The sequence below is a fragment of the Haliotis rubra genome, unplaced genomic scaffold, assembly GCF_003918875.1.
Source record: "Haliotis rubra isolate DU_JTF1 unplaced genomic scaffold, ASM391887v1 Scf57, whole genome shotgun sequence".
In the NCBI taxonomy this organism is placed as follows: Eukaryota; Metazoa; Mollusca; class Gastropoda; order Lepetellida; family Haliotidae; genus Haliotis; species Haliotis rubra.
Window position 1 is genome coordinate 125,912 of NW_025767268.1, and position 15,447 is coordinate 141,358.

The 15,447-nt window shown below is 39.6% G+C and overlaps 1 protein-coding gene across 1 annotated transcript in view; it reads right to left on the reverse strand.

Annotated features, from left to right (window-relative positions):
• LOC124254265 (E3 ubiquitin-protein ligase Midline-1-like) overlaps window positions 1-15,447 on the reverse strand; it is a 44,403-nt gene that overhangs the window by 9,596 nt on the left and 19,360 nt on the right. The window contains 2 exon segments of the mRNA XM_046688181.1: window positions 1,062-1,600; window positions 2,366-2,515. Coding sequence (XP_046544137.1) covers window positions 1,062-1,600; window positions 2,366-2,515 — 689 coding nt within the window.

Genomic DNA, 15,447 nt, shown 5'->3' on the forward strand with positions numbered 1-15,447 from the left:
ACCAGAACAGATGCAGATAACTGTGGCACCATACTATGGTGTTGGTGACTCATCATCATTCCTCAAAGGAAATTGTCCCATAACTGGAGCCTCTCAAGACTTTGCAACAAGAAAGGCCAGTATTCTGTTCACCTTCATAATGTTTTTGCTTTTTGCATCCTCAGACACTGATTGGCTGAATAAATGCTGCATAATGTTCCTGACTGTAGAAATACACTTACATTCAGGTTGATGATTTAGGTTATTGGCCAAAGAAATATCTAAAAGATGTTCCAATTTTAGCAAATGATATTCTTATAATTTTCTTACTAACACCCTTTTGTAATTGTTACAGGACACAGAACATCATAAATATTCATATTAATTTGGGACACAGAACTCACAGATTAAGAATGATTGGTTCATTAGCAACAATCAATCATCAAAAAAAATTAGTTAGTGTCATTTTTTAGATTTTCCTATGCAGATAAGTATAACATGTTCTCTGTTGTTTTTTGTTTTATTTAGAGTGAGTGAGTGAGTATGGTTTTATGCTGCTTTTAGCAATATTCCAGCAATATCACGGCGGGGGACACCAGAAATGGGCTTCACACATTGTACCCATCCAATGTAAAATGACGCAACTTGCTACTTTAAAGTGATGACTAGTATATCATGAAAATATACTTCCTGGAGTCTTCAAGAAATATTCAGTCATGACTTTTCAGTAAGTGAAGTGAGTTTTTTAAGAATTAAGCATGTTTTCAGGAGATGACAATTTCTGAGATATGTTCCATCGTAAAGTGTTTCAAACACTAAAGCAGTAGTTCCAAAATTGTTTGTGTTCGATTATGAGAAAATGTGATCGTTTGCTTGGTCGTTTTGTCACTGTGACCAATCTTTGATTATTTCATTTAATTGGAACACCACTAGATATAATATATGTTAGTAAAAATACATATAACAAACTACAATTATGACAAACTATGATTATAAAATTAGTGGTCTATTTCAGTTTGTTATAACTGCAGCCGACTGCATTATGCAATTTTCTTTGAACATCACAACAAGCGGTAACTCACCCTGAGTTGCTTCCAAGCGGCATCAAGAGCCAGGATCTTGTGACCTGAATGTTTGCCCACTCCCTCGCACACACACAGATGGCACACCAGCACCTTACACGTATCACAGAATATACTGGTAGTCTCCGAGTAATGGTCGCAACAAAACACAGGTTTCTCCTCAACCTCCACCTTGGAAGGTTTCCGGACTCGATGGTGACTCAGAGGTCCCCTCTTGGGGTGATATGTCTGCAGACACTTTTGACAATACAACACAGAACACTGCTGACAGAACCAGGTGGCTTTGGCTGGGGACTTGGAATCACAAAGTCCGCAATCCTTGCTCATGTACTCGGGAAACACGGGAACATCACAGTCATCAGATGAGGTGTTCAGTTGAAAGTTTGTTCCAAGGTCAAGGCTCTTGCTCTTGGTGAGGTTAGAGCTCTGAATCTCCTGGAACCGGAACACAATGTTCTCAAGAGCCAGGTTCTTGGGCAGACTCATCAACTTCTCATTGGCCACTGCCGTCGACTTCCGACAAGACGGACACTCCACATCTGTAGAAGGATAGAAAAATACTGAACTGAATGCTGGATGACCATGAGTAAACAATATTTATTAACAGAGTTTCTTGGGAAAAGAAATCAATGCCATTTTCCATCTCGCAAAGGAAATTGTGTATATCACTGACTTTCAGACTCTCAGTGTGCAGAATAAATTTGCAAAATCTAGCCCACCATACAAGTGACTATGCATCATAATGATGGGAATATCTGGTTACGACTCTACCATGCCCCTCTTTCATTTAACTACCTGTTTCATTTGATAACACATGGCTCTTTTATATGGCCACACATGCCACATGGAGCTTCATTCTGTCACATGTGCACCCTTCTGTAACCTTTATTTAGCAACACATGTATCCTCCATTTGGTCCTACAGCTGGCCAAACATGCGTCCTACAGCTGGCAACACATGCATCCTATAGCTGGCCACACATGCATCCTACACCTGGCCACACATGCATCCTACAGCTGGCCACACACGCATCCTACAGCTGGCCACACATGCATCCTACAGCTGGCCACACATGCATCATATTGCTGGCCACACATGCATCCTATAGCTGGCCACACATGCATCCTACAGATGGCCATACATGCATCCTACAGCAGGCCACACATGCATCCTTCAGCTGGCCACACATGCATCCTACAGCTGGCCACACATGCATCGTATTGCTAGCCACACATGCATCTATCAATGGGTGCATACATCTTGTATTAACCTATAACCTGAAGCGTGGAAACTGATTGTCTCACCCTCTTTGCCCAGCTTGAGTCTGTTGTCAAGGATGTCCTGGAGACACTTCTTACAGATGCTGTGAGAGCAGGGCAGCATGAGAGGATCAGCAAACAGCTCCAGACACACTGGGCAGGTCAGCTCATCCTCCATCATGTCATAGGTCAAGTCTGGAAAACAACACAGTCTGGTCAGTACACTGTCTGGACAAAACATCTGCACCTCCTCATCAATCTTCCTGTAGTACAAGACAAACCTTATGGATAACAGCTTCTAGATTTATTTTTGAAATATTACTTGAAAAAAAAAAAATCAAGGAGTTGTTATCCATAAATTTTTCTTGTAATACTACACCAACTTCTAAATGCCTTTGAAGAATTTCATCTTCCTGTACATCTTAATGCCATGTAAATAAAGTGTGACAATGCTTTCAGCAGATTCAGTTAAGCTCTAGAGGAGATCATTTTCTAAGACTACACCCCTCTTGGCACTTAACAATTAACAGGTGAAAACACCATAATATTGCAAACATTGTATTTTTTGTGTAGAGTGAAGTTACTGAGCAATGGGTCATCATTTAACACCATTGACCATGACACCAAGCCTGACGCAGATCAGGCCACATCTACAACATGCACAGTAACATAAACCCTGCTCCCAACAGGAGGCCTGGCATCAACTACACAAACACCGCAACAGGAACACTTGTTTTCAGTAAAGGTGTGTACAGTAAAGACAAGCACTCCCTGAAGATGTGCACAGTAAAGTGAGTGAGTGAGTTTAGTTTAACACCGCTTTTAGCAATATTCAGCAATCGTCTCGGTGTGGGACACCACAAACAGGCTTCATCCATTGTACCCATGTGGGGAATCAAACCCGGGTCTTCAGCATGCGGAGCGAACGCTGTAACCACTAGGTTACTCAACTGCCCCTACAGTAAAGACAAGCACTCCTGAACAACTGCTGAAGATGAATGTGTTCAACAAGTCAGCAGCTCATCTCATTCTTATGAGTTATGTAATGTGACAGAATTTTGAAAGAACACAAGTCCATCAAGATCTTTACCAGTCTCGAGACAGTGAGACAAGTGGCTTAGACCAGCCTTAATCATCTCTGATTCTGTCCAATCACCGTCTCTTCTCTCATTTAGCCGCTACTACTATCACAAGACAAATGCACATGATATAACACTGTGCATCACATCGATGGCGACACGCTGCACTCATGTCCTCCACAGTGGCGTCTAGTGATTGCACACAGCATCACATCTGTCAGCTCACTCCAGCAACATCAAATAAAGATTTATCAAAATATGCTCTAGAAGAGTTAAAGACAGATTCTGGTTTGTATCAAAGGAGTTCATCATTGTCAGATAACACGGTTTCATTCTTCATTTTTCTTTCCGTAAAAACAGTAAACTGCTGTTTGTTTTACAACGTAAATGACCTCGTTTGTCTAAGTACTAAACACACACTTACTGACACATACATTAACGCCTGTCAACATCTGTTCAGCTCATAATGCAGTAATGGCTGATGGTGTGAACGTATGACTTTAAAACAAAGTTCAACCATCTGTGTATTATTGGTCCATTGTTTCATGCAACAGTGAGCCTGGTCAGCAGTACCAACTGGTCAGCATTAATCACATCACACACTGTCACAGATCACAGAACCATTGTTTCATGTCAGTGGAGCATGTTGACAAACACTCTGCAGGACACCACTGTGGCCTGAGAGCTACAGATAACTTTTTCGGTCATTGAGTTATGTACTCGCTTGTGTTCATCTCAATTGGGTATCCTAATTTTCCTTTGAGTAACCAAATAAATTGTACTCACCTCACTCAAACTCAATTGGGTATTTTGCAATTTTCCATTAATTTTAAAAATGAAATAAAGTTTACATGTTAGTGTTTGTTATTATATTTGATCTGTAACATGAGAAACGATAAGAAAGACTGCAAGTTTTCGAGTTCATGTCCTGAAATAGAACCTCTCAATATACTTCAGTTATTTTATCTATCCACCGGTACGTAAGCTTATAATAAAGATTTGACATTTTTGTGTGTATGCATGTAAGATCACATTTATTGAGTATTTACAAAAATTCAAGCGTACTTGTACGCAATAGCCTTAACAGGAAATGAGTTTTCACATTGATATTTGCGTAATTTACGCACATATGCAGCTTATCTTCACCTCTGCTACCAATATACATGTATAGTGATGTCTGCTCTGATGCTGATACTTGCTGGAGTTTACAAACGTCAGTTACAATTATAACATTTGGTATTAACGCCTAGTAGCTTAACTGATGTTTTCTGATAATACAACCAATAAACTTTGGTTAAGTTTACACATATGCTTTGAAAGCAATGTTAAAATAACTTTGAACGAACAAACAGTTGAAAAAATCCCAATTTTGAACAAAGTTACAGTTTCTTTCAAATCCCTTGGTAAGGCCGGGACAGACCCTTAGGATCACTACTGGAGTCACCCATATATAATGTAACAAGCAAATGTTCTGGCTTATTTTTGTTTAACCTTGTAGAGACCACTCAATTCATTAATGTGATTGAGGCACCTCCAACAAAATACGAAGTTTGCAGTAAACATTTTCTGACCCAAACTCTCCATGAAGATATGAGGAACATACGGTTCATATTCCGACCACGACTGGCGAGGCCTTTAAGGACATTATAACCTCGTGACCGCAATACAACAGATTTATCTTCTACATGGCGCAAGAAAAACAAATACTAAAACAAAATACACAGACAGACATTGTCTGATCTGTCATATCGCATTGCGCATGAACAGAAAATGGTTGATTTTTTACAACGATGTGCGCGACACTTTTAGAATCAGATTGCCAAATCACATAAAACTGTAATTTCCTTCACAGCGATGAAAAAACTCAGCAACGTGCAATTTCCTTCAGCGATATAAAAAAGAGAGAATAGTTTACATTTAGTATAAAAACATACTGCCCTAAGCTCTTCCTTGTTTGACAGACAGCTTCAGTGAGCATCATCAGTTTTTATTAAACACAGAAATTATAACAACTTTCGACTTGAAAGCATGGCTCCTAATTGGAAAGACGGTCACTAGCTTTAGCTGATGCGATAAAGATGAAGCCTGAAGATTGATGCTGACATCAGCCGTTGGTTGCCACATATGATTACTCAATTGCCTGATGGGTTCTGGGACTCAGTAGTTTACCAGCACTCCAAGCTTGTTAAGTGTGTGATTGAGTGAGTCTGGTTTTATGCCACATTAGCAATATTCCAGCAATATCATGGCGGGGGACAACAATAATGGGCTTCACACATTATACCCATGTGGGGAATTGAAACCGGGTCTTCAGTATCACGAGTTAAGGTTTTAACCACCAGGCTACCCCACTGCCCCTCAAGCTTGTTAAGACTAATATGAGGATTGAGTATTTAAAAACAATGTGTAACCTGTCAGATTGGGTTGTATCATATTCTTATGAAGGGTATCAATGCTCATACTAGCAACCACTTGATTACACCCGACACGATAGAGCATAATCCGGGTCGACACAAAACAATGTGCACTCGACTGTTGAAAATGTAACAAACATCATAATCATTTGTAGATGTTAATTGCCCTTAGAAAACTATAAGGGGCAGTAATGTAGCCTAGTGGTTAAGGTGTTGGCTTGTAACGGCAAAGATATGGGTTCAATTCCGACATTGGTCAATGCATGAAGCTCATTTCTCGTGTCCCCTGCATGATATTGCTGGAATATCACCAAAAGTTGTGTAAAACCATGTAACTCTTGACAAACTACATATTTATGGTTAACTAAAAATATGTATACTGTGAAACCAAAGATCATATATATATCGGCGTGAATCTTACAGGCATGTCACAAGGGACATCATATCTAAACATGATATAGTTACCAACAACACATTTCCTGAAGAAATGCCATAAAAAATCGTAATTAGTTGTACCTGAAAACCCTGCATAACAAGAGCATCGTTCTCAGCTTCGTCGCTGAATACTGAAGGCAGATACGTCTAGCTAATGTTGCAAGGCTAATTACAGGAAGGAAAATCTGTCTGGCTTCACAGATTGTGAAACACAACCTGCTCCAAGATGAGGCATTATCGGCTGATCAATATATCAAGAGCACCTCATCTCTCATACAGATTGTCCTTAGCACTGGCACGATACTGTTACCTTCTCGGTCACCACTCATTTGTTCATGCCTCAGTTTTGATTGCTTTTAAATGAGGACTTGGCATGGGACAATTAACAGCCATGGCAAATTTGACTGAAGTCATTGAAAACACATTTTGTAAGTTTAGAACTTACAATGAATAATAATCTGGCAGCTGATGGGTGCCCTGATTGGTCTGAGACAATAGTTACATGTTGACATACTGCTACAACATCAACACCAAGATCAAACATGGGCGCCAGGTCCTACATCCACAAAATGATCATAGCGCTACGACTCTCAGAGCCCCTGCACATGTAAGAGTCTTATGCTGAGACAGCTCTGGACAAAATGTTCCGGATTGTTGAAAAGAGATTACAGTTTGGTTGTAAAATTGTATCTCATTTCACTTCAGCAATGGCACGGGGGAATAAGTTGTTTCCATGATGGCTTTTAAATCCAATGTTTGAAAACATTAACTTTTGAAAAATCTACTCTACAGATATACAAGAGCAGAAGGGACCTCATTTGTCCATGCTTGTCTGAAGAGCCAACTGATAGGATTGTGTGGTTGTAAAAACTCTCCTTGTATGTCTACCCCTGGACAACCTGTGAAGCTCTGGGTTAGAATTGGTCTTCAGTAACCCATGCTTGTCGAAAGAGGCGACTAACAGGATCGGGTGGTCAGACTCGCTGACTTGGTTGACACGTCATTATATCGCAACTGCGTAGAACAATGCTCCTGCTGTTGATCACTGGATTGTCTGGTCCAGACTCGATTATTTACAGACCTTCGCCATGTAGCTGGAATATTGCTGAGTGTGGTGTAAAATGAAAGTCACTCACTCACTGTGATGCTTCACTACGGGACAGTGTGGCCGGGACTCAACCATGTCCTCCAATAAGCCGCCATGTTACCGATGCAATGTTACCAACCACAGTATAAAACAACATTGACTCGTGAGTGAGTTTGGTCTGTTTAATGCCAGTTTTAATAGTATTACGGTTATATTACTGTGCGTCGACATTATCTAGGAAAGGAAAGCACAAAAGATACATGGCTGAGGGTGTCAAACCTTACAGGAAACATAAGTGGGGCCAAGTGGGGCCAATGGGACCCACAATCCTTGTTTACTGGTGTGTTCAAGGGTGTAACTCTGCATAGCGAACTGTGACACCTTCGACACCCATGCTAATGCTGATTCTCTTCAGCCATTAGAGGCACGGTACACTAAATATACACAACAGATTTAAAAACTTAACAAACTTTGTTTCATCTGAAAACTACCCCAAAATACAGAGTTCCGTTTAAAAAAAGAATAACTAAAAAATGATAAATGATAAATTCTGTTTAAGCAGTTTTGAAAAATAATTGCCAATTAACCACAAACTTAGAACATACTGATCGGTTGATCACTCAGCATCTGCTCAGAGGTTTCAGTCCACAATACCTACTCCTGAAACAGCTATTTACTGTCCCAAATTTCAATTCAATAAAGTAAAATCTACAGGAAACCTACCTCTTCAAAGAAAACACAGAATATAGCTGTTACATACACCCTCCTTGTCAGTTGCTAAAGTTCCACTTTGTATTTCAGATATATGATAACATGTCTGAGAGAAAAGACAAATACATTGTCAGCTACAGAGCAGTACTCATGTCAGCTCATAGCAACGGTTTCTCTCCCACATACAGTCAGATTGTAGTTCTGGTACACATTGTGCATACTGACACGCCCACATCGGAATCATATCGACATCCACTACAACAACACCCAGCCTTCCGCAGAATAATAATTTAATTTTCTATCTGAACATGTGTGGCTTAAAATAGGTCAGTGGTGAGAAAATATTTCCTCATCATCAGATGTCAACATGGTTGAAATGTCACTTTGACCCAATTGTGGAAACTAGGCGAGTGAACATCCCTGTTAGTGTTATTTTTGAGCTGTAGAAATCAACCTGTAACGGTGAATGTAAATGCATGCATGATGCCTTAATGGACGTTGCTGGTGCGTGTGACATGTGATACTGTTGATATCGCCCTGGCGCCAACAGAGGTTTCTCCACAAGCTGTCCCTCGCTGCTGCATCTGAGCATGCCACTAAAAACATCTGAATAATTCATCACAAACACATGCGACAGTTTTCCAATCCTGAACTGGAAAGAAATGGAATTGGTAAAAAAAACAAAAACATTCTCACCAATTTGAAATAAGATTGTTCACTACCAAGAAATCATCTAGCTGTAGATTAAAACATTAGTTGTGTTTCTTGACCAGTGACCTACACTGTTGACTTCTGTCATCATGAGCTGGAATACATCACACCTCCAGTCTGTACTCACTGGCCACTATCACCTGGGCCTTGACCCTCACTTCAGTATGTTCAGTTGAGATTTCTACTCTCAACGAAATACCTAGTCTGTCTCACAGTCCCTGAACTACATTATTTCCCCTACTGCCTAGCCCTCATTTGCAGTGCTAAAGCCCTATATAAAGCAAGTCTAGATTTTCTCAGGTTCTGAATCTCTGGGCTCCCTGGGGCTCCTTTTCAATTTAAATGGGCTTGTTTGTTACAATCAAAATGATATATATTCAGAGACTAAGCGTTAGTCTATGAAACACCATACCAACATAAAAACATCACCTAAGGTTGCATATGTTTTTTCAGTGAGAGAGTGAATGAGTGAGGGAGTGAATGTAGTTTTATGCTGCTTTTAGCAACATTCCAGCAATATCTTCACATGAGTGAGTTTGGTTTTACATTAGTCCAGTTATATCAGGGTGTGTCAGTTTAATGTTTGAGGAAACCCTTGAAGAAGGTCTCAGACATTTACCACTGGTGAAACCCACAATATATTTTAGCAGACATGGGACAGCAGAGTCAATGAGGACTACCATCAAAAGATCTTTTATTGTCAATACACTTTAGCAGTTTCGGGTTGGATTAAGTTAATAAGTGTAAAAAATACTTCGATGTATTTCTAATTGTCAACACATTTTACCCCTCTTGGGTTAGCATAGCCATTGTTGACTATGGATGACTACTGTCAATGGATTCAAAGGATTAAGCAAGCTTCACAGACAACAATGGCGGTGTCGTAAGTCACACCTCACTTGCATACCAGAGGTCCACATGAAAGTGACCAGTGACAGCAGGACAGTGGGCCTGCCAAGTCTAGCTTGAAACAGACCTGCTAAGATTAGCTCAGCTGTGTGCAAACATCAAAACCAACCAAACAAACTTAAAAAGGGCAAACAGTACATTTACACCATGACAGGAAGTACATGCATGCTTCATAATTCTGGGAAAACAAACATGCATTGAAAATTCCAACATGGAGATCTATCAAAACAGAAACAGAAACTATTCAATGGAGGACAAAATACCCTGTCATCTGACCTCTGCATCCAAGCAAAGTCTTTCTTGTAAAACAAGATCACAACTGAATCTAAACCATATATGATAAAATCAGTTAACATTCAAAAAGGTCGCAGTCGTGTTCTGCTTTTCGAATTTCCTTTGACCAGTTACCCAATGACGTGCATACACACACGCACGCACGCATGCACACACAAAGAAAATATGTCACAGTTGCTATTTTGGGGTTGTCATCCAAAAGCTTTACACAGAAGTGAGGTAAGGTGAAATTGGGTTTAACTTCGTGCTTGAGAATATTTCGCTCATATGACGACGTGCATGCGTGTGTATGTGTATGTGCGGCTGCTTGTACTAGCCCAGACTTAAGCTGGTTTTATAGTGCTAGCCCACTGAGATACCATGCCACAGTGAAGCATGAATGCCCCACTCAGACACATTATACTGACTCCGAACCGACAAGTCCTTGTTGTACCCATTAATGCCGAGAGCCAGGCAGGGACCAACAAGTACCATATTTTAACGTCTTTTGGTATGACGCGGTTGGGGATCGAACCCGCGACCTTCTGCTCTCCGGGCAGACGCTCTAACCACTACACCACGGAGGTGGTCTACACAGAAGTTTTAATAAGAAAGTGATAAAATTAACATGTCAAACCCACAATTTGATTTTAAATATTTAGTGTAGTTTGAATATGCCATCTCTAAAACAGAATATTAATTGGTCTATTCTGGTCAAACATGTTACAACTCATGTCAGCTGTTGCATCTGTATAAATATCAGTAACACATAATACAATAGATCTGCATATAAACTGGCTCAAGAATCCAATAACTCCAATAATTACATCATGGACAAACTTCACAGATATCAACTTCTGTATTTTGTGAGTGTGGCGACGTAGCGATACAGAGGGTTGTCAAACTTCATACAAGAATCTGTATCAAAGTGTCGCACTCACAAAATAAAGAAGCTGTTATCCATAAATTTGTCTATATTGCACTTTCCAACTCTAACATGCCACTCAAAGAAGCAATATTTACAACCATATAAATAATACACAATGATGTATAACCTTCGTAGGTGCTCACAGAAACATTATTGGTGTTCCTATTGATTGAGATAATCTAACATTATCCGAACATCCTACTGAATAGAAAGCATCATATATCCAGATAATAAAACATATCACTCTGTACAATCTCCAGTTCTCAGCTGTCGTAATGTTTAAGAAAATACATTAATCAATATTTAGTATCATTATTTTAACGACAATGATACTAAACAACATGATAAATTTCAATTCGCCAAGGCAGCAGTTCTGGATTTCGCTGAATTGCATTTTTGATAAGTGTGACATAGTTGTACTGAAAATAACACTGAAACTTCCAAATGATACAAATGACTGATATAGAGGATCGGTCCACTGGGACGATCGTCTGATCCATCATGACTTCCCTCCCGGTCACGATATGCCATAACACAACAGAGAATGTACATATTGCTGAAATATTCTCAGTTACCTGTGCACATCCAGCTCAGGTAGATAACTGGACACACTTGAAACAAGCCTCCACTACAGACTGCTATCTGCAACTTCTGCGACCATGAATCAACAATGCTTCTCCAAATCTCCAATTATTCCTCTAATACCTGGACATACCTCCCACTGAAATCTATTCTGATCTCCAGAAGGTATGATAATCTCAAGAGTATCAATAATTAAGTATTCAGTGAACCAACCTAAGCTGTATGCCTTGAAATATTTATATAGGTTGGTTATGGTAATTCCATACTGATACTAAATACAGATCCCTCCTCATGAATATCAAAGGAGCCCTGCAACACCGAGTAATGACACGCTTTGCTCTACCTGAAGATTATTGTATCAACTTAAAGCTGAAGAAGTGTGACAGTTTTTCCCTATTTGTGTGGATGTCCAGCTCTTTGTATGGGTGTGGACATCCTCTGATCTGGTGATGGACGATTATTATTTCTGATAGTTTATTCCATACAACTAGTGAGTGAGTGAGTGAGTGTTGTATATCATGTATTTAATGATAATCAAGCTATCAAAAAGAAGTCAGCATTCCTTCAAGTTGATGAAAGTTTTTCAGAACTTGCATATTGGCTATCACAAGAAATTTGGCTTGCAGATCTCTAAGTTCATGACAAGGAAAGTCGCAAGATTTGCTGTCTTTGTTTTGGCAAAGAACTCAATTTGGCCTATAAATGACCTTTTAGTCACAGACGTGTATGAAAAATCCTTTAAATATATGACAAGTAGCAGCATAATTTGTTTAATTTTTAAAGGGAACATCTAATCCCTCTATATCAGTTTTCATGTTCACAAAATGTCACAATTCTGTGTAGCAAAGAACATAAACTTCTTATTACTTATAAATGTCAATATGAATTCCACTTCTCATAAGGGACTAACCATATATTACAGGGGTTAGATGCATAAGTAAGGTTTCACGCCGATTTAACAATACTCCAGTAATATCACGGAAGGGGACACCAGTGAGAAATGTGCTTCACACATAGTATCCATGTACAGAATCAAACCCGGATCTTAGCCGTGATGAGAGGACGCTTTAACAACTAGGATACACCACCATCCCTACCGGAGTTCGAAAAAATGAAGGAAGCATCACCCCAAAATATGACAGCCACTGACAAGGGTTGGTATACATGTTTCACATATTTGAATAGTCATGAAAAAGTAGATATTTTCTAAAAGAAGTAATGCTTTTGCGTTTTGTCTTTCGAAGGAAGATCTTGCAGAACAGGCAATTAAGGAGGGTTATTAGTGCAACAAAAATCTCACACCATACCCCTTACACTAAATAACCAGACCCCTAAGAGTGAGTGAGTGAGTGAGTGAGTGAGTGAGTGAGTGAGTGAGTGAGTGAGAGAGAGAGAGAGAGAAGAGAGAGAGAGAGAGAAAGAGAGAGAGAGAGAGAGAGAGTGAGAGAGAGAGAGAGTGTTTTACAGCGCTATTAGAAATATTCCAGCAATATCACGGCAGGGTACACCAGCAATGGGCTTCACACATTGCATCCATGTGGGGAATCAAACCACCATCATCATCTTCGGCGTGACGAGCGAATGCTTTAACCACTAGGCTACCCCACCGCATGCATGTGATCATAATGATAATCCACCAGCGTGTACCCTCTCACACTTGACACAGTTTCTCACAGCCTCACAGGCTGCCAGGTAAATCTAACCTCCCATGAAGCCGAGATTGTGGTTACAAGTGACTGTGACACCATGTATTTGAGATCTAACCGTGACCTGTTTCCCAGGTAGGTCACGGTGACTGCCTGTCAGCGGTTGTATCTGACGGATGCCTCATTTTACAGATGATTGACTTTGATCACTTTAAACCAACTTCAACTGTCTCACGATATTCCTCAGGTACACTTATTCACACAGCAATGACACATATCAACACGAAGTCAAAATAAGTTTTTCAGAGCTCTATGTGTTACTTTCAATCAATAGATACATTTAGCATTTTCAACTAAAAAGCAAAACTGTTTCATATTTAAAACAAATCACATATAATATATTTGAGATTGACAGATACTGACAAATATTAGTAACAAAACTCCAGCAAAACTCCAGTTAATATAATGACGATGACCAGTGAATGTCGAGTCTGAACCAGGCAATCCAGTGACTGACATTGTGAGCATGCCCTCCGGGTACCCAGGCACTTAGTGTCATCACCTTATTCTTTAGGTTTGTTCTTACAACTTGCATAGGTTGCTAGAACAGGCTCTGAACCCAATCCTGAGAGAGCGTATATCATTATGATTGAAAATACAGGCCCTTGACTGTACATAACAGTATTTATATAAGATCTTAGCAAGAAATGACATATAAATTTCTGTCCTATCAAAATCTGTTCCAAGAGAGAACATGACATATCTAACATTCTGAATATCTTATTCACACATTAGGCATATAATAATTTATTTCATTTACTACAATCAAGTAATTAGTGACTTTACTTGAACACAGACACAAGATCAGTAAAAAGACACTTTCAGTAAAAGTTTCAAATTTCAGTATATTTTGACAAACTCGACTGTGAATATTCCATCATATCATAGTTTTACAGGCAACTGACATAACAAGACACCAATTTTTGTTAACATGGCAAAGCCTTGTATTTAAGGCTGTTTACAAAACATATAAGTCAAGATTAAGCACAAGGACAATATGTGGATGTGATTACGTTTACAAAAATTTCTTCCTTCAAATTAATGAAAAAACCTACAAGTTTTAACCAGGGATGCCACAGAGTCATTAAGTGTTGGTAATCAATTTGCCTGCTAAAAAACAAGTGTGAGCATAAGGATGACTTTCCTACCTCCACCCAGGAGAGTGCCAGGATCTACTGTTGCATCAGCGATCATAATACAGGGACGTACAGATATATATAACCACCAGCCCAATTACAAGTGGAGAGGTCAACCTAACATCTTCACTACTGGAATGTTCTTTGGACATTTAAAAACTTGCAGCATTTTCAAAGGGGGAATGTCTGTCTGGCTGGATGAAAGTATTTGTCAGATATCTCCATTGAAACTGGAAAGATGACACACATTGCTATTTGTTTTGATTCATGTTCTTCCTGTTTACTAGAGAGATTTAAATCAAAGTGGGCTGTGATCAGTCATGCAGAACTACGATAAAATTCAAGGAAAGGTTGAAACACGGAAGTGTGGTTGTTTACAAAAGCCACAGGGCTGTGTTGGGATATGAAGCATTGTCTTCAATAGGTGTATCATGTAACTCCATATCCATATAACGCTTAATGTCTCACAGTGTAGTGAGTGGAGAGTCTCAGTGAGTGAGTGAGTGAGCGAGTGAGAGAGTGAGCGTAGTTTTATTTTATGTCACTGTTAGAAATATTCCAGCAATATCACAGCAGTGGACACCAGAAATGGGCGTCACATATGGTACCCATGTGGCCATAGTGTATTGTGACCAGGTGAACTAGATACTCCACAATGCAGGCTCCATATGACAATGTCTTGTAAACGGTGATTGTGATATTCCACATCAGTGTTATGCAATCATCAGGGTTTTACGCAAATCGTAAATGTGTGTCCAATGGAGAATGGACGCAGAAATAAAATTCACTGCGTCTAGAAGGACGCAAAATATTATTCATTGTACCCACATCACATCTACGACTTTGTAAAGTGTTTGGTTGTTTCTTTCAGAGCAGTTACGTGCATCATTTCATCCACCAGTCCATATGATCAATGATTCACTCCAGGCTCTAAAGAAACTATCAAAACGGACCCTTAAAACTAATTATTGGGGGTTCCCAGGACCCCCATGTTTGTGAGTCAAGGTAAAACACCTCATAGACTTTATATGGGACCGATACATGTGTTTATGGACCTGAAAAGTACAATATTGATTCCACTGTGGTATGATGAATGCAGTGTCTTCTTACAGCTGACATGACTCCTGGCTGAAGACTGTAAAAGGGATGCAGTGCT